Source organism: Ictalurus punctatus, chromosome 12 (assembly GCF_001660625.3).
Source record: "Ictalurus punctatus breed USDA103 chromosome 12, Coco_2.0, whole genome shotgun sequence".
NCBI classification, from domain to species: Eukaryota; Metazoa; Chordata; class Actinopteri; order Siluriformes; family Ictaluridae; genus Ictalurus; species Ictalurus punctatus.
The window spans coordinates 32,536,569-32,557,125 of record NC_030427.2 but is presented as its reverse complement, the minus strand read 5'-3'; the positions used below and the strand labels follow the sequence as shown (position 1 = coordinate 32,557,125).

The following is a 20,557-nucleotide window of genomic DNA, read 5'->3' as shown; positions in this document are numbered from 1 at the left end:
GAGATCACCTCCATTTCATTGTTGGTTTTAAGCCCCACAGCTCAAACAGATTCTATTTGTTTTTCTGTTCCAGGTACAGTTTGTGTGATTAGATATGGCTTTAGTAAATTTCACAGTAGTTGCAGACACATGAAGAACCTAAGACTTCTGGCTCAATATATTATTATTCAGTCTCTATTTTATTAGAGAAGCAGGAGGAACAGTCATGTGACTCAAAGAGAGGTGATCTTACCTCAGTGTCTCCAGTTTACAGTGAGGATTCTCCAGTACAGCAGAGAGACACCTCACTCCTGAGTCTCCTAGATTATTTTCAGACAGATGCAGTTCTCTCAGGCGTGAGGGGTTTGATCCCAGAGCTGAAGCCAGAGCAGTACAGCCTTCATCTGTGACACCACAATTAAACAACCTGCAGAGACACAATGACGCTCTTCACTAGAAATAAACTGTGAAATAAACTGTCAAGAACTGTGAAATAAATGTGGTCTGAAAAATTAATGTTCAAAATATTGAATTATAATTTTTGGAGATATTTAAAATGATTGGTGAAGTCACATTGGGGAAAAAAATCAACAGTAGCACTCATGGCTATCTTTAATGGTGAAAGTAAGAGCACTGGGATTAAACAGCTCTGTGGCCTAATCATTGTGAGGCTAATCAGATAAAAATGACTTAAATTTGCTAGGGAGCATAAATATTGGCCTGTGGACCAATGGAGAAAGGTCATGTGGTCTCATGAGTCGAGATTTACTCTATTCCAAAGTGATGGAGACATCAGGGTAAGAAGGGAAACACATGACACAATGCACCCATCAGTCAAAAATAAGTACATCACATGGAAATTGGTGGCATTTTTATTTATTTATTTATTTGTATTTATTTATTTATTTATTTATTTTTACATATTTGGACAATCAACTATTTGATCATCTTTGAACCAGTGCCTATTAATAAACTTGAAAAACTTGAAAACCATGAGAATTAGATTTTTCAATAATTTATTCAACAGAAATATCAATAGATAAGATATTCTTCTGTGGAAAAAGTAAGTACACATTTGGCCTCAGAAGCTAGTATTGCCCCCTTTCACAGAAATAACTTTATGTAGACTTTGTGCATAATTGTCCACCAGTCTCTGGAATTTTTTTTGTCCACTTCTCATGCAATATTCCTTCAGTTGCAAAATGTCTGAGGGTTTCCTTGCATGTACTACCCATTTCAAATCCCTCCACAACATTTCAATGAGATTCAAATCTGGGCTTTGACTAGGCCTTTCCATAGCATCCATTTCTTCTTTTTGAGCCATTCCTTGGTGCATTTGCTAGTGTGCTTAGGATAATTATTTACATTTACATTTATTCAATTAGCAGACACTTTTATCCCAAGTGACTTACAAATGAGGAAATACAGGCAAAGCGATATATGAAGTGGAGAACAATACAAGTAGTGCTACCATGCAAGATTTATAATTGAGTTCTAGAGAAGCAAAGTGTGGAGTAGAGGTATAAGAACCAGAGTAAGTTTTTTTGTGTTTTTTTTTTTTTGTTGTTGTTTTTAGAGGCTAATTAAGTGCTCATGGAAGAAGTGGGTCTTTAGCTGTTTTTTTGAAAAACAGATTCTGTGACAGATTCTGCAGTCCGGATTGATGTTGGAAGTTCATTCCACCACTGAGGAACAGTTAATATGAAGGTTCTGGCAAGGGACCTTGAGCCACGCTGAGTAGGCACTACTAAGCGTCGGTCGTCAACAGATTGCAGATTGCGTGAGGGAACGTAAGCCTTCAGGAGAGTGTTGAGGTAGGGCGGTGCTATTCTAGACAAGGTCTTGTAAGTGAACATCAAGGCCTTGAATTTGATACAGGCAGTTACAGGAAACCAGTGAAGGGAGATGAAGAGGTGGTGTGACATGGGTTCATTTAGACTGGTTGAAGACAAGGCATGCTGCTGCAATCTGAATCATCTGAAAGGGTTTGATGGAGCTGGCTGGGAGGCCTGAGAGTAGTGCGTTCCAGTAGTCCAGTTTTGAGATGACAAGAGCATGACAAGAGATCATTTTTTTGTTCCAAGGAGCTAGGACCATCCTGAGCCAAGATATTGAGATTTCCATAAACAGTTGTATAACCAAAATTTGTTTTGTACCATGACACAATGATGGTCACTGAAGTTAAACCAAGTAAAATAAATAAATAAAAATCTGGTGGTTTTGCAATAAAGGTAATCACTCAAATGAAAAGAAATGAAAAACAGGCAAGCAAATAACTTTGCAATTATTGGACCACTTATACGTGATGCCTATAGATTTACTAAGGTTTGTGAGATTAACAACCAGGATCAGGTCAGGATCAGGGTGTAGTCGTCAAGCCCCAAAGTTAGTCAGGGTCTAGGAAATCAGGGCTCAAATAATGTAGTGTGCACTACGCCTACTGTCAGCCAAATGTTCCCTATTACTCATGCTGACATTCAATTAAATTAGTTTATTAAATCATTTAGTTAATTTAATCAGAGATGATCTTACCTCAGTGTCTCCAATTTACAGTGAGGATTCTCCAGTACAGCAGCGAGATACTTCACTCCTGAGTCTCCTAATTTATTCTCAGACAGATGTAGGTCCCTCAGGTGAGAGGGGTTTGATCCCAGAGCTGAAGTCAGAGCAGCACACCCTTCACCTGAGACACCACAACGCTGCAACCTGCAGAGAGACAATAAGACACTCAATAGCATATTGGTTGAATACATTAAAATGGTTTTATTATTTAGAATGACACAAGGATTGAATGAAAATAACTGTTTTGAGCAAAAGCGATTGGTCACTCAAGGTGAACAGTAGTTGGTAAGTGTTTTTTTCTTGGTTTTTAGTTGAAACTAGTCTTGGAATTGGCTGTCAGATAGGAGCTGTAACTGTGCTTCCTAGTTACTACAAACTGTTTACGCGCTGCTTGATTAGAGTGATTCAGGTATTCATATTCAGTTTTGGCCCCGGGCTGCTCGTTCATGCATTTAGACTTTGTTTGGTAATTAAAGAGGTGTGCTCAACTGGGAAGCACTCCCACCATAGTACTCGAGAACTAGGAAGCATCAGTAGAAGAATCAGCCCTCACGTGAAGCCCTCCTTGTGTGAAGACCAAAATCATGTAAAGACCTGCGAGTGTGCCTGCATGAGTCCACTGAGCAAGGACACCGATAAGGCACTACTCACACCATTAAGTAGCACTTTCTTACTCTCTCTACCCCTTTTTTTTCAATCTTTATCTTCTAACAGGCTAATGTGTGTCATCAGTTTATCCCTGTTGTTTACCACAAGTACAGGCCATGGCACACTCCTAGAAAAGTATGCAATTTAGACAACCTACAGTCTCTGCAGGTGGAATTTAGCCCTTGGCTCTCAGAAGCTCTTCGTAACAACCAAACTAAGCTAAGGGCAGCCGGAAGCAAATGGCATGAATCAAACAATCTGACTAACCTAACAAATTACCAGACATGTCTCTCCTGTTGTTCCCACAGTATCTCTACCACATACTACCAGGAGACGATTGGCAGTTCCCCTAACACATGTACTCTCTTCACAAACTTTTTCTCTCTTCTTTGTCCACCTTCTCCCCATTCCCCTACCTCTCACCACTTTCTTTTCCAACAAGGTCACATCAATCAGGAACCAGTTCTCCACCCCAGACACCCAAAACTGGCTCCTCCTCCATGTAACTCTCAACTGTCCTCCTTCTCCCCTCTCTCAGAGACTGATGTCTCAAAACTCTCTAGCCGTCCTACAACCTGTCCTCTAGACCCCATCCCTTCTCACCTTCTTCCGGCCATCTCTCCCACGCTACTACCTGCACTCACACACATCTTTAATACATCTCTTGACTGGCACATTCCCTACCTCATTTAAGTAGGCCCGGGTTACCCCACTGCTTTAAAAAAATCAACATGTAACCCTGCTGCTGTTGACAATTACAGACCTGTCTCCCACCTCCCTTTTCTGTCCAAAGCCTTTTAAAGAGCTGCTTTTAATCAACTTTCCATTTTTCTCACACAGAACAACCTACTGGACACCAAGCAGTCTGGATTTAAAAGCAGTCACTCCACAGAGACTGTTTACCATAACTGATGCCTTTCAAGATCAAACTCAAGATCATCTGTTCTCATCCTACTCAAACTCTCTGCTGCCTTTGACACTGTAAATCATCAGATCTTCCTGTCAACTCTCTCCAGTCTAGGTATCACTGGAATGGATCTGCACTGGGTGGGATCCTATCTCTTAGGCAGATCTTTCAAGGTATCATGGGGCGACTGTGGCTCAGGTGGTAGAGTGGGTTGTCCACTAATCGTAGGGTAGGCGGTCCGATTCCCGGCAAACATGACGCCACATGCCAAAGTGTCCTTGGGAAAGACACTGAACCCCAAGTTGCTCCCGATGGAAAGTTAGCACCTTGCGTGGCAGCTCTGCTTCCATTATTGTGTGAGTGTGTGTGTGAATCAGACACAGTGTAAAGCACTTTGGATAAAAGTGCTATATAACTGTGCCATTTACCATTTATCATGGAGGGGAAGGGTATCTGAAACTCAGCAACTCCCAAATAGGGTTCATCAGGGATCAATTTTGGGTCCACTGTTCTTTTCTATGTATATTACATATCTGGGGCCTGTGATTGAGTCTCATGGCTTCTCATATAAGTTAACGAATGCCTGGTAGTGCCTACTGAGCGATGCATGAGGTACTTCAAAATAACTGTCCCTGAGTGGTGGGATGAACTTCCAACCTCAATCTGAACAGCAGAATCAATCACTGTCTTCAGAAAACACAGCTCAAGTCCCACCTCTTCTGTGGACACTTAACTAACCCCTAACTTGTCTCCTGGTCTCCCTTGCAAGCGTAAGGATCTGAGTCCCTTTGGCAAGGGCCAAATTGTGATGACTAGATGACTAGGTCAGTGCATCTCCAAAATGGCAGGTCTTGTGGGATGTTCCCTGTATGCAGTGGTCAGTACCTACCAAAGTGTTCCAAGGAAGGACAACTGGTGAGCTGAGACCAGGGTCATGGGCACTCAAGGCTCATTGATGGAGGGAAGGCTAGCCGACTGGTCTGATGCCAAAGAAACTTGCTTCTTGCTTCACAGCTTGCTATGTATGGGGCTGTGTAACTATAGATTGGTCAGAGTGCCCATGCTGATGCCGGATCATCATCAAAAGCTCCTACAATGGGCATGTGAGCATCAGAACTGGACCATGGAGCAATGGAAGAAGGTGGCCTGGTTGGATGAATCACCTTTTCTTTTAAATCACGTTGATGGCTGGATACATGTGCATCATTTGACTGGGGAAGAAATGGCACTAGGATGCACTATGGGAAGAAGGAAAGTTGGCAGAGGCAGTGTGATACTCTGGGCAATGTTATGCTGAGAAACCTTGGGTCCTGGCATTCATGTTATTTTGACACGTACCACCTACCTAAACATTATGGCAGACAAAGTACACCCCTTTATGATAAGGGTATTCCCTAATGGCAGTGGCCTCTTTCAGTAGGATAATGCGCCCTGCCACACTGCAAAAATTGTTCAGGAACGGTTTCAGGAACATGACTCAAGGTGAGTTCAAGTTGTTGACTTGGCCTCCAAATTCCCCACATCTCAGTCTGATTGAGCATCTGTTGGATGTGCTGGACAAACAAGTCCGATCCATGGAGGCCCCATCTGGCAACTTACAGGACTTGGAAGTTTAAATATTGCTTCTCCATTGGGCTGCTTCTGTAACACAGATCTGGCAAGCCTGTTCATAGTAGCTAGAGGGAAATAAATATTGAACGACTTGACTGACATCATATTCAGTAACAGAATAAAAACTATTTCAGCTTTAAAAAAACAAAAATAAACAAAAGAATTGTTGCTGTGGCTTGCAATCTATTGTAATCTCTTTTTTACTCCTTAAATTTTTTTATTTTATTTTTTTTTTTTTTACCTTTTCAGTCCTATGGCATTTGTTTGAGTTCCAAATTCTATTCCTTTTTATTATTTCCACCATTGTACTGCTGTTTCAGTCTGATGATCTTACCTCAGTGTCTCCACTTTACAGTTAGGATTTTCCAGTACAGCAGAGAGACACTTCACTCCTGAGTCTCCTAGCTGATTCCTAGACAAATTCAGTTTTTTCAGGTGTGAGGGGTTTGAGCTCAGAGCTGAAGTCAGAGCTGCACAGCCTTCATCTGAGACACCACAATCGCACAACCTGCAGAGACATAATTAGAGGTGAGTAGTAACACACTACATTTACTTTATTACATTTACTTGAGTAAATTTTGGAAACAATTTTACTTTTAAGAGTAGGTTTAACTGGCCATACTTATACTATTACTCAAGTTAACTTTTAAATCACAGAAAAGTATTTTTATTTTGCTACATTACTGTTAAATATTAATGAATATATGTAGTTTTAATCATTCGTTTATATCACATATAATGAGGTCATGAGTCTCGTGATACCCTGCAGTGATCTGAATGCATCTGCAACAATCGCTCACGTTTTTAGCGGCTCAGTCCTGGAGATGGGGAAGAAGCAAGTGCGTCGAAGAAGGCAGGATACGGATACACACACTAAGATACACAAACACTCTCTTCCTACACAGACGTTCTCTTCTGTTCTGTACCAGATTCTGTTCTTTTGTTCTCTGTTGTCTTGTTTAAATGCAGGTGTTGACAAGTTTGTGTTGTTAACATTTTAAGGCAGTCAGCCATTGGGAAAATGACAGGTTCTGTGTTATTGTACCCATCACAGGACTGGGACATGCTGCTTCACCTTGAACACATCTTGAACAGACAGACTTTCAAAGAGAGGTGTGACAGTTCTCCATGTAGTCTGAGATTCAGGATGTTCCCTTCATTTTAAACTAGTAACTTGCTGCTTGAGTAGTCTCATTAGATACTTTACTACTCTTACTGAAGTAATTATTAACATTATTACTTTTAATCTTACTTGAATAAATATTTTTATAAGCAGTTTTACTTTAAATTTAAATTTCTGGCTAGTCTACCCATCTCTTGTCATGTCACAGCAAACAGCGACTACCTTTCCCATCCTGCACTGCAGCCTACAAACATGGAACGGGACTTGGAAACGGAAGCAAGTGCAGATTCAAGTCTTTATTCTCAAACAATAGTTAATAAACATGCAACGCGGTCTAAACTGGAAGATAGAATTGAGGTCTAAACATGAAACTAAATTCGAGGCATGGAACAAGAACAGGACACGAAAACACGACCGCTTAGCATCAAGGTAACTAACACATACATAGCACACTTAAAAGTATTCCCCTATACATTCATTTATATATTTACATCTATACACTCACATTGTTAGCTGGTTAAACGTAAATAATACTGCGCTAAGTGCACAGCAACAAGAGGGGTTTAAATAACAAACATAATCATGCTTGAATACAGACAGCTGAAACCAATAATGACACACCCTCGAACATCAACCAATACCTGAACAGGAGGAGAACAAAAACCAAAACAAAGGCACGTGTCCATAGAAAAGTCCTAATTACGTAATCTTGTGCACGTGTGTGCCCTCCAGCACTCTGTGCACATCGCGCGCCATCTGCAGGGGAGATCGTGACACCGCCATGGACTGCAATTCCCAGAACACTCACATTCATGCTAATCATGGACACCTGCATCAAATTCACAAGCACTCACAACCACAGTATAAAAAGACTGTTTGAACACAATGACTTTGCGAAGTATTGTGTGTTATCACCATACCAAGTGTTTGTACTCTGTTCCTAGTTTTGATTCATGGTCTTTGATGTTGTTTCTAGTTTCTCGTTCTCGATTCTCGCCTTGCCTTGTTTATCCCTGTTTGTTGATCATCTGTCCCATTGCCTGTTTTTGACCACGCTATTGTCATATGATTTCGATTTGTCTGCCTGTCTCTCTTTATTAAAAGCTCTTACCTGCACTTGCATCCGTCCTAACCTTCATTACGTGGAATACATGACAGCTCTGGACACAATGACACACTCTTCACTCTCAGTTTATGAACATTTATATTTTGTGAGTCTTTTGGTGGTCAGTGAATGAGTGATTCTAGAAGATGAGTAGAGGAGTTTATTACCATATTACTATTGTAGGAGTGATCTCCTCTCATACACACACCTATTGATCTTGTTCTCTACTTTAGCTCTGTGTTACTATATGAATGTATTTGAGTCTGTGGGTTTACTCATAGACACTAATTGTTTATGACAAAATGTAGAACAATAGGGCAGCATTTTATGACCAGAGTGAAAGAACTATTGAGGAAAGCTGCATGGTTTAATACTGAAACATTGCAGATGCATAAAGAACCTAAAATCTCTGCTTCAGTCTCACTATTTGAGACCGAGTCTTACTCAGGAGCAGGTCAAGTGACTCTCTGAAAGATTATTATACCTCAGTGTCTCCACTTTACAGTGAGGATTCTCCAGTACAACTGAGAGACATTTCACTCCTGAGTCTCCTACATTATTATTATTAGATAGTTCCAGATCTCTCAGGTGTGAGGGGTTTGATCTCAGAGCTGAAGCTAGAAAAGCACAGCCTTTATCTGAGACACCACAATGCTGCAACCTGCAGAGAGACAATAAGACACTCAACATTTAAACAACAACAACAAAAAAAATCTTTCATCACAATGACACACTCTTCATCAACAAATCTTGGTTTAAAGATGATGTATGTGTGTAATGATTTTATATTATTCCGAATTAATTTGAGGATTTAATATCATTTGTTTGTGCCATTTACAATGTAATTTAAAATGATGGGGTACTGAGTGTTGTATTTAGTTTCTCTCATCTGTACAGAAGAAAAATTCTGACAATATGATCACCAAACTGACTGCCTCTTACATACTGCAATGATTCTCATGTTGGACTGTCTCCTTTCTCTTGAACAAGTATATGGTATAATTAACACTGACTCACTAGACATTACCACTGTTTTTGTGAGTTATGGACATTAAGAGTACTAAAGGTGCAAAAGTATTGCTGGTTTAATTTAACAGTAATCGGCCAGGTTTTGCACAACTTTTCTGTTTCACTGTACTTTTAATGCATATGTATATAATTGTAAGTAAATTCAATGATTCCTTTACTGTACAAGTTAATCTGAGGAGAAATAATAATCAACATACTGCGACACTTACCTCAGAGTCCCCACTTTACAGTGAGGATCCTCCAGTACAGCAGAAAGACACTTCACTCCTGAGTCTCCTAGATTATTCCCAGTCAGATCCAGTGTATTCACAGTCAGATTCAGTTCTCTAAGTTTGGAGGTTTCTGATCTGAGCACTGAAGCCAGAGCCGTCCAACTTCTCCCTTTAATTGTACCACAACTGATACTGAAGGAAATAAAACAATACATAATGATAGCTCCTCAAAGCTTTCACTCACTGTACCTTCTTATTTTTACAAATACCAAAAAAAAAAAAAAAACGGAAATAACAGGCTTGAATTAAACCTTTTACAAATTCAAAATAACAGGAAAGTATTTTGCATTTTTTTATACACCACGTGTCTGCTTAACTGCACTGCAAAAATTTTATGTGGAGCAACGCAAAGGAAAAAAATGTTCAAAATACAAAGGGAAAATAAAGTATTGTACATATAAGTATTACATTGGTAAGGTTTGCAATTTCAAAAACTTCTTCATTAAAGTCATAACTTTGAGACATAAATGTTTTCTTCTCAAATGACAGCAATTGACTTAAACATATTTTATACTTGCCCTTCAATCATATTGATTTGCTCATGCAACTGTTATTCTCCAAATCATTTCAGTCTTGGTCTGATTACACTGTCTGTGCTACATTTATCTGTTCTCATTAACACCAACCTGTATGAACTGAATTGTCAAAACATCACAAACTGCATACTGTACATGTCAAAGTTCTGTCAGTTTCTCTATTTCTAACATTGTAACAGTATAACAGTTATATTCAGCTTTACTTACATTGCTTTTCTGGATTCTGCAACCACAGGCATCACCTTCACAAGAACCCAATCTGATATGCTGTCTGTACTGGTATATTTGCTCAGGTCAAATTCTTCCAGCTCCTGTGCTGATGTCAGTAGCACAAACACCAGAGCAGACCACTGTGAAGAAGAGAGTTCACGTTGTTTTCCAGATTTCAGGTAGTGTTCGATTTCCTCCACTAGAGAATTGTCACCCAGTTCATTCAGACAGTAGAAGAGATTGATGGATTTTTCTGTAGGAGGATCTCTACTGATCTCATTCTTAATGAACTGAACTGTTTTCTCTTTGCTGTGGGAGCTACTTCCTGTCTGTGTTACTAAGTGATGTAAGAGATTCTGGTTGGACTCCAGTGAGAGACCCAGAAGAAATCGAAGGAAAAGGTCCAGATGTCCAGTCTGACTTTGTAAAGCTTTATGTACCGCACTCTTATGGACATCCGAGATTGTAATTTCTTTCATTTCCAGTTTTGAAGGCTGACTCTGATCTAGAACATTTCTCTTTTCCATCATGAATGTCAGGTGCACATACAGAGCTGCAAGATGCTCCTGAACGCTCAGATGAACAAAGCAGTACACTTTACTCTGATGAAGCCCAAACTCCTCTCTGAAGATTTGTGTACACACACCTGAGTACACTGCTGCTTCTCTCACATCAATACCACACTCTCTCAGGTCTTCCTCATAGAAAATCAGGTTGCCTTTCATCAGCTGCTGAAAAGCCAGTTGTCCAAGTTTGAAAAGCATGTCTTCATCACTCTCCTGCTTCTTTGAGTACTTTTCTCTTATAATGTTTATCTGAATGATGAGGAAGTGTGTGTACATTTGAGTCAGAGTCTTGGGGCTCTCTCCACTCTCTGCTTCACCCAACATTCTCTCTAGAACAGTGGCTGAAATCCAGCAGAAGACTGGGATGTGGCACATGATGTAGAGGCTTCGTAATGACTTCAGGTGTGTGATGATGTTATTGGCCAGGTTCTGATCAATGATCCTCCTCCTGAAGTACTCCTCCTTCTGTGGGTCATTGAACCCTCGTACCTCTGTGACTCGACAAAACCACTCAGAGGGGATTTGATCAGCTGCTGCTGGTCGGGAGGTGATCCAGATGAGAGCAGATGGAAGCAGATTCCCTTTGATCAGGTTTATCAGCAGCACATGCACTGATGCTGATTCAGTTACATCATACAACCTCACTGTATTCTGGAAATCTAGAGAGAAACGGCACTCATCCAAACCATCAAAAATAAATAGGACCTTTTCCAAGCTGGAAATGTCTGTTTCTTTTACCTCCTTAAAACAGACATGAAGGAGCTCCATCAGACTCAGTTTTTGGTCCGGAATCAAATTCAGCTCTCTGAAAGGAAGTGCAAATATGAGGTAGACGTCCTGATTTGCTTTCCCTTCAGCCCAGTCCAGAATGAACTTTTGCACAGAGACTGTTTTTCCGATGCCAGCAATTCCCTTTGTCAGCACAGTTCTGATGGGTTTGTCTTCTTCAGATAAAATCTTAAAGATGTCATTGCATTTGATTGGTGTGTCCTCTGTTGTTGTTCTTCGGGATGCTGCCTCGATCTGCCTCACCTCATGCTCATAATTGATGTCTCCACTGTCTCCCTCTGTGACATAGAGCTCTGTGTAGATCTCATTCAGGAGTGTTCGGTGTCCCTGGTTTATTATCACTCCATTCAAACACCGGAACTTCGTAATCAGATTTAACTTGAAGTTCTTCTGGAATTCATTTAAAGCAGTTTCTGGGTCGTGCCTGTGGTCACATTATTAGACGTTAAAATTACAATTCTTGTGACTGGCTACCGCACACAGTTAAAAAAATATTTAGATAGTTACATTTGCCTTGCCTTATACTCCTGTATGCTTTCTGTAATCGAATGTATTAAATGACATGAGAGGATTCTTTTAATACCATCATGTCAGTGTCACAGTTGTGGTGTTGTTTTTGATCTTACCCTGTATCTGTGATGATGTTCTTTGGAGTTCTGTCTTCTGACTTCTGCTGAACACTGTGGACAAAAATTGTAATAAATAAATAAATAAATAAATAAAAATGTCCCATTTCAATTCTATTTTCTCTTCTGTGTGGGTATTAGCAATGTAACTAAATATGAACATAAAGAATAAAACTGAGAACTTTAGAATAAAAAAAAGAGCCGGGATTATACTAAAGACTGGATGTTTTGGCATCCATCACACATAGAAGACAAACAAAAAGGACTCCTACAAAGTCACACCCCTGTTAACACCAGCTTACACACCACTCCTCAAGCGAGCTAAACCGGACACAAAAACAAATCAGAGTTTGGCCAGAGGGAGCTACTTCCGCACTCCAGGATTGCTTTTAGTGCAGGAACTTACGTATCTTTAGAGAAGCCGCTACCAAAAAGTCATCTCACCAACATAACTGAATATACAGTGACAGTGACTGGCTACATTAACAGAAGCACTTATGATGTCACAGTCAAAAAAAAAAGTAATCAGCACATATGCCAATCAGAAGTCATGGTTTACAGCTGAGGTCCACAAACTGCTGAAAACCCAGGACTCTTAGGGCAGGAGACGAGTCAGAGCTAAAGATGGTTAGAACAAACTTGTCCCATGACATCAGGATAGCAAAGCACCACCACCTAAAAAAAAATCTCCACCTGCTTCAACAACACCAGAGATGGCAAGGTATCCAGTCCATCACAGACTACAATATTCCACCAAGTGCCACCGAAGCAGACGCTGATGCCTCCCTCCCTGATACAATCAGCTCCTATATACAGATTGAAGCACTGCACACTGTGCCAGTGAGGAAAGCTACCCCTCCCTAGGACGGCCAGATGCATTTCTTGAATTAACATTTGTTCACACATTACCAGAACGATTATTTACACACTTTCCTCTAAAGCAGGTATGTCAAAAATATGGCCAGATGGATCTGGAATACCTAAATAATATCATCGTAGAGTGTAAATGAGTTAAAAGATTTGAAAAATGAGCTAGCCTCTAGGTGTTATTCTACTAGGACTGGTTGGTTAATTGGAAAGCTGTGGTCCACAATAAACATATGTATATAATAGTTTATATGTATATGTACATAGTTTATATGTATAAACTATATATATATATATATATATAGTCTCTGTTCCAAGACTGCTGCATTAGTCAAGTGAAGTGCTACACAAAACAAAACATGACCCCTTCAAATTAACCTTCCCACAAAAATCTGTTCTGAGGACAAATAATATGAGCCAATGTTTAATATGGAAGGTCCACCAGAGTGCTAGTACATTCTCTTACAGCTGAGGAGTTGTAATTAATTAATAATTAATTGTAAATTAATGCTTATTAACATTAGCCTTTATTTCAGCAAATGAGCTTCTAATCTATATTCCAGTAGGAATATAAATAAACTCCCGTTAGTCCAGAATGCAGCTGCTAGAGTCCTAACTAGAACTAGAAGATACGACCATATCACACCGATATTATCAATACTGCATTGGCTCCCAGTAAAATCTTGCATTAACTATAAAATACTTTTATTAACCTATAAAGCACTAAATGGTCTCGTGCCACAATATCTAAGCGACCTTTTGGTTTTATATGATCCGTCACGCCTACTTAGGTCAAAAGATGCAGGCTATTTGACGGTACCTCGAATAGTGAAGGCTACAGCAGGGGGAAGAGCTTTCACTTATAGAGCCCCACAGTTATGGAACAGTCTTCCTATTAGTGTTCGGGACTCAGACACAGTCTCAGTGTTTAAGTCTAAGCTTAAAACATATTTGTTTACTCAAGCCTACCCTGACTAGATTCTGTTCTACTACTTCGCAGTCATAATTATCTTTTTTCTCCCTCTCTCCTTCTGCCGAGCCCCACACGAATTTATGGAGATACTAGAGATCCAGATCCTTTCTGCCTCTGGATGGAGCTCAAATCTTCTTTAATTCCAGACTGCTGGGACTACGGCTGCTCCTAACGCCATACAGACTTCATATAAATCCATAATGAACTTTTTCACACTATCTGTTGTTACTCAGATGAGGATGGGTTCCCTTCTGAGTCGGGTTCCTCTCAAGGTTTCTTCCTCTTAAAACATCTTAGGGAGTTTTTCCTTGCCACCGTCGCCACTCAGTGGCTTGCTCAGTTGGGATAAATTCGCACCTTTAATATCTGTATACCATGTTGATATTTCTGTAAAGCTGCTTTGAGACAATGTCTATTGTAAAAAGCGGTATACAAATAAAATTGAATTGAATTGAATTGAATTAATATGTAATTTAATCATTTATAATATTTTTAATATTAGACAGCTAACATTTGATGCTGTAACCATGTGTCTTTCCAAAATAACTATTATAGGAGTGTGAATAACATGTTTGAATAACAAACACATTTAAGAGGAGTAGAGGATTTTGGTGGTCGGCTGCACTGATATTTTTGGTCCAGCCAACACTGGACTAAACATAATGTAACCAAAAATGTCTTTGACACCTCTGCTCTAAAAGAATGTACATTTACAAAAAGAATAGTAGTATCACTAAAAAACAAATAATGTATAATATAAATATCACAAATATCTAGTATTGCTAACATCTGTGTAGCATGGCCTTAGCATGGCCAAGGAGCAGATGTTACCTGTGTACAGAGGAGGAGTCTCCATCTTTAAATTTTGGAGGAGGATTTAAAGATGCATCACTCTTCATGGAGACACAGCTGGGTGTTGGGGAGTCTGATCCCTTTATCTGGATTTTACTGAACAACACAGACATAAAGCAATGACTTATATTATCTTTATCAGTGTCATAAATGTTTTTATTAGCCATTACTATTATTATTTTCAAATCAAGGGACTTCTGACCCTGTTTTGAAACTCTGGGTTTTTTTCTTCTTCATTATCATCATCATCATCATTATTATTACCATCTGTATAAATATTTACACTTTTTTCTCTAAAATATATAGTGAAAGTATTGTAGTATCATTATGCCCTAATTAAAATATAGCATAAACTGATAAATATCAAAATGCTGTTAATGACTCTAAACTGTATAAAACAATGAATATCACAGCTTTTCCCTCAGCAGTGACATTAACAAGGAGCAGATGTTACCTGTCTACAGAGGAGGAGTCTCCATCTTTAAATTTTGGAGGAGGATCTAAAGATGCATCACTCTTCATGGAGACACAGCTGGGTGTTGGGGAATCTGACCCCTTTATCTGGATTTTACTGTACAACACAGACATAAAGTAGTGATTTAAATAGTCTTTATTATGGCATGAATTATTTTATTAACCACTAGTATTCTTTTGTTGTCACATCAATATTGCCTCAATTGCAAAAACAAGGACATCCAGACAGAATTTGTTTTTTGAAATGTTACAAAATTGTTTCTAAATGTTACTTCTGACTCTGTTTTGAAACTCTGTTTTTTTTCTTCTTCATTATCATCATCATCATCATCATCATTATTACCATCTGTATAAATATTTACACTTTTTTCTCTAAAATATATAGTGAAAGTATTGTAGTATCATTATGCCCTAATTAAAATATAGCATAAACTGATAAATATCAAAATGCTGTTAATGACTCTAAACTGTATAAAACAATGTATATCACAGCTTTTCCCTCAGCAGTGACATTAACAAGGAGCAGATGTTACCTGTCTACAGAGGAGGAGTCTCCATCTTTAAATTTTGGAGGAGGATCTAAAGATGCATCACTCTTCATGGAGACACAGCTGCGTGTTGGGGAGTCTGATCCCTTTATCTGGATTTTACTGTACAACACAGACATAAAGTAGTGATTTAAATAGTCTTTATTATGGCATGAATTATTTTATTAACCACTAGTATTCTTTCGTTGTCACATCAATATTGCCTCAATTGCAAAAACAAGGACAGCCAGAGAGAATTTGTTTTCTAAAATATTACAAAATTGTTTCTAAATGTTACTGGGTATGAGTATTGGAAACATGTTCACAAATATATAGTGGGGGAATACGTTTTTAACACATCAACAATTTTAATTAAACATATTTCAAATGCAGCTATTCACCCGACACTGCTATTAACTCAGTAAGACTATACAGCTAAAGAAATCATAATATTCCAATCCATAAAAAAGTTATGTGCAAAGACACAGAACAAAAGTATTGAAGACAATAAGAAAAAAACCCCCACTAAACCAGCTAAGAAGAATTAATGTTATTAATGTTATTTATGTTATTAATGCTCCTACGAGTTACTAATGCTCCTATGGACCCATTATCCTCAAGTGGAAGGAACATTACTTGACCATCAACCAGCCATGCACAGGAGCTCCTCACAAGATTTCTGATTGGGTGATCAGAAAGTTAGTCAGAAGAGTAGCCCAACAGCCAAGGTCCACTTAAAAAGAGCTCCAGAAAGACCTGGAAGCTGTGGGTTCAGTCAGCACAAAGAAAACAAGAGGTAGTGCACTCTACAACCACAGTCTCCACCAGTGATCACCCCAGAAGACTCCATTGCTGAAGAAAAGGCATGTTGAAGCTCATTTGCCACATAACATTTGGAGAAGCCTGCAGATTAAGAGATAAAATATCTACCTTTGACCCTAAAAATAACATACCTTGAGTGAAGTTTGCAGGTGGAAGCATCATGGTATGGGGCTGTTTCTTTTCTCAAGGTACCGGCAAAATACAAATTATTGAAGAGAAGATGAGCCATTTACCAGGAAATTCTTTAGAAGAATCTGTTCCCATCCACCAGGTTGATGAGGACGAGATATGGATAGACCTTCCAGCAGCACAATGATCCAAAACATAATTGGTTTCTTTGTGTGGAAGTGGGGGCATGGTCGAGTACCAGTTCAGGGCGGAGCCAGAGAAGGTGAGTGGTAAGGAGAGATAGAGAGAGAGAGCAGAGCTGTGTGTGTGTGTGTGTGTGTGTGTGTGTGTGTGTGTGTGTGTGTGTGTGTGTGTGTGTGTGCATGCACTGCTTGGTTAAAATATCACTGCTGAAAAGTGAGTAAAATAGTCACAGCCAGTAAAGAGCCCTGTTTTGAGATGTTCCAAGCCTGTCTCCTGTTTCCTAAGGAGGACCGGTTGGAGGACAGTTGGTGCCCAGTTGGAGGACCAGCTTTTGCATTGGAGCCTGGTCCAGCCGGAGGGTTCTCCAGCAGCGGCTTCTTTCTCCCCATCCCCCCCCGTCCCTGCACCATGGAAACAAGGGCCATTTCCCCCAAAACCAGACTCTTGAACCAGTGCTTTCCCTCCCCTCCCTTTCCCCCTTGTCCATCTCTTCTTTCCCTCAGGTAGGTGAATCCGGTGGCAAAAACAAAGTGGAGGCAGTGACTCTTCCATGTCATCTCCTGAGTCAGGATCCCGAAAAAGCATCCACAGGGTTTCCTCCCCTCGCAGCATCCCAGATGTCATTTAAAAAATTGGGAGGAGAGACCTTCTAACAGTAAAAGTGAAATTCAATATGTGCTGGACCAACACACAATGCCTGGGTTTGATAATGGGTTGAGTCCTGGTTTTAATACTGAGCTTGGGTGACTGTGCCAAGTTGGATTTCATTCTAGAGCTTTGAATATACATGATCAAATTATGTTGGCTGTACAAAAGCAAATTTTATTAATGCAACTCAGTTCATTCAAGTGGAACAAAAATACACATTTGAATTAACAAATTCAACAAACTTTTTTTTTGTGTGTGTGTATTTTGGTTCCCTGAACATACCATTATCTTATGAGCACTGCCCCCATGCACCCCTTCTCCCCCATTCCCCTCCCAGAAAAATATCCACCATAACCACCTCAAACAAGAGGAAGTTTCTCCAAAATTCAAACTGGAAAATCTCTCTACAGAGCCCACTGCGTCATCGCCGTAAGAAGTGAGTGGACATGTTTACAGGTGTATACAGTTTTTTTTTATGCCAGAGTGTGTCTTTAATATTATACATGAATGGTTAATGATTAAAATAAAAGGACATAGTTGGTTACCCCTTTTTTGAAGGTTGGCTCCCATTTTCTGTGTCCAGATCAGAGGTCTCCATCTTTGAATATTAGTAAAGTATGAACAGACACATAGCACAGAGTCCTGAAGAGTCTGATCTCTTCTGCTGGAATGGCTTATACTCCTAGAAAACATATCAAAGAAATGTGCCATTAACGTGCATGATCATTTTCACTTCTTTGACTGTTCAGCTTACACACTGGGACTGAACTCTCACATTCTGACCACCAAATCATTCATCTTCAGTAAGTGCTTTATCCAGAACAGGCTCATGGAGCTGTTCTGCCAAGGTGGTGCAAATGGCAGAATTTACATTTATGCCCTTATCCAAAGCAACTTACATTTATATAATTTATACAGCTGAGCATTAAGGGCCCATTTTTGACTACTCTTCCATGCAATAGTCTTTCACTTGCAAGATGTTTGAGGGTTTTCTTGCATGTACTGCCTGTTTAAACACCCCCCCCCCCCCCCCCCCCAAGCATTTAAATGTGATTCAAATGCAGACTTTGACTAGGCCATTCCATAACCCTCAATTTCTTCTTTTTGACACATTCCTAGGTGGATCTGATAGTGTGCTTAGGATCATTAACCTGTTGAAAGGTCCACTTTCGGTTCAACTTCAACTTTCTGAACAGATGGCCTCACATTATCTTCAAGCACTCTTTGATATGATTCAGAATTAATAACTGTATCAGTGAATGCAACCTGTCCAGTCCCTGAGGCAGCGAGGCAACCCCAAACCATAACATTTCCACCACCATGCTTCACAGTTAGTATGAGGTGCTTCTCCTGAAAAGCTGTCTTTGGTATGCACCAAGCATGTCTGCTGTTACCATGCCCAAAACAAATTAAATCTTTGATTTGTCTGTCCAGAGCACATTATTCCAAAAGGCCTGGTCGTTGCCTATGTGCTCATTGGCAAACTGTAGTCTTGCAAAAGCTTTTTTCCGGGCACGCCTCCCATGCATGTCAAATTTTTTCAATCTCTTTCTGATTGCAGAAGTATGCACTTTGGCACCAACAGTTGCAAGACTTATTAGCAGATCCTGTAGTCAAATTTTGGGGTTCCTGGAGACTTCTTTTTGCATCAGATGGTCTGCTCTTGGGCTGAATTTCCTGGGACAAATTGGCAATCATTTGAAATCTGTGCCATTTGTTTATTACTATATCACGCTCGATATATTTCAAATAATATGGATATCTTTTTAAATCCCTTGCCAGATTGATAGACATCCACAACCTTTTTCATCTTGGCAAGATGACAGCACACACCTCAATAGTACAGGGAACACCAGACACTAGATGTGAGAGGTTTAAATAAGACAGGTTCCACCTACACTTCCTAAGCAGGTTCTAATCACTGGCACCCAATCTTCATCAACTGATTTTAATTTTATGGATTTGAAGGTGTGAATAATTTAGGGGTGTACCTACTTTTTCCATGTGACTGATCTGTTTTTTGTTCATTTAAATAGGAAAAAATTACTACAAAATCACAATTTTATGTGCCATTTGATTTGGGTGGTTTGAAAGAAAAGGTTTTATGTTGTTTAACACATACAAGGAAATAAAAGCTGAAATCCTAAACTCTCATCTCATATCCATCTTTTGATCTAAAACCCACATGCCTTTGGTATATAGCACAAACAAATGCATTGGTCTTGCTGTTCCAATAGTTTATATATATACATATAAACACCACTGTGCAGTAGAGTTAGGTTTTGTAGTAAGCCTATTGATACTTCATATTTAGTACAGTATAGTTTGTTCACCATGTTGTTCTTGTTGTTGTTGTGCTGTACAGCTTATAGTGTATTTTAGGCTATTGTGTGTATTTATTGACTTTTGTTACATACTGGCAAAGCTATTTTGCCCCAAATTTTTGCATATTTATTTCATGAGACAATATGAGTACACACCAGAAACATGGGGAAGTTTGATATCAGTACCAGCTAACCAGAGGCCTGTTTCACGAAGCGAGTTGAACAACCTCTGGTTAACAGGATTCGTGACGCTGGTTATCAACTTTCTCAGTCAACCCAGGTTTTAACCCTGAATCGAGGTTTACTCATCATGCGCGTGCACATATAAGCAAGACGTTTCCAGCTTAAACAGCCAATAGGTTGAAGAGCAAGAAATTGTTATGCGGAAATATGAGGAATTTAAACTTACACTAACCTCAAAAAGCAACACCGTTTTGGCTGCCAAAGCTCGGGAACATTGCTGATTGTGTAAATGCCCAAGTTTACTTTTATAGGCTTACAATGAGAATAAACGGATTGGAAACTTATATCCACATTTTTTTTTTTTTAATGAAATATTAATACTCCGCAGACCGTTAACTCAGTTTACTCAGGAGAAGACCCCTTTAGTTTTCCTACTGCGAGGTTTATATAAAAAAATAAACTCACCTTTTGTCAACAGTCCTTGTTGTGTAACATTAACATCACCGTTTCTGTCTGGAGTTGAAGTTTTTTTTTATTTATTTAACTTACCAAACACACCACAAAAAAACGGCTCCAAGTCTGAAGTTACAAATACTTTCACTTTCTGCAGGA

The 20,557-nt window shown here is 39.4% G+C and overlaps 1 protein-coding gene across 4 annotated transcripts in view; it reads right to left on the bottom strand.

The window, feature by feature from the left end:
* LOC108272977 (NACHT, LRR and PYD domains-containing protein 12) overlaps positions 1-20,557 on the bottom strand; it is a 27,008-nt gene extending 6,451 nt beyond the window's left edge. The window contains exons 1-12 of one of the 4 annotated variants that reach the window (XM_047158915.2): positions 20,411-20,557; positions 17,984-18,120; positions 15,663-15,779; positions 15,110-15,226; positions 14,635-14,751; positions 11,964-12,017; positions 9,980-11,761; positions 9,174-9,368; positions 8,420-8,596; positions 6,042-6,215; positions 2,512-2,685; positions 233-406 (exon numbers count right to left, since the gene is read on the bottom strand). In XM_047158915.2, the coding sequence (XP_047014871.1) occupies positions 233-406; positions 2,512-2,685; positions 6,042-6,215; positions 8,420-8,596; positions 9,174-9,368; positions 9,980-11,761; positions 11,964-12,017; positions 14,635-14,751; positions 15,110-15,226; positions 15,663-15,779; positions 17,984-18,036 (3,134 nt within the window). In that variant the 5' untranslated portion in view covers positions 18,037-18,120; positions 20,411-20,557. Of the gene's footprint in view, positions 1-232; positions 407-2,511; positions 2,686-5,038; positions 5,773-6,041; positions 6,216-8,419; positions 8,597-9,173; positions 9,369-9,979; positions 11,762-11,963; positions 12,018-14,634; positions 14,752-15,109; positions 15,227-15,662; positions 15,780-16,609; positions 18,121-20,410 lie in introns of those variants that run through there. The other 3 variants (XM_047158914.2, XR_008397237.1, XM_053683943.1) reach the window with 3 other exon arrangements.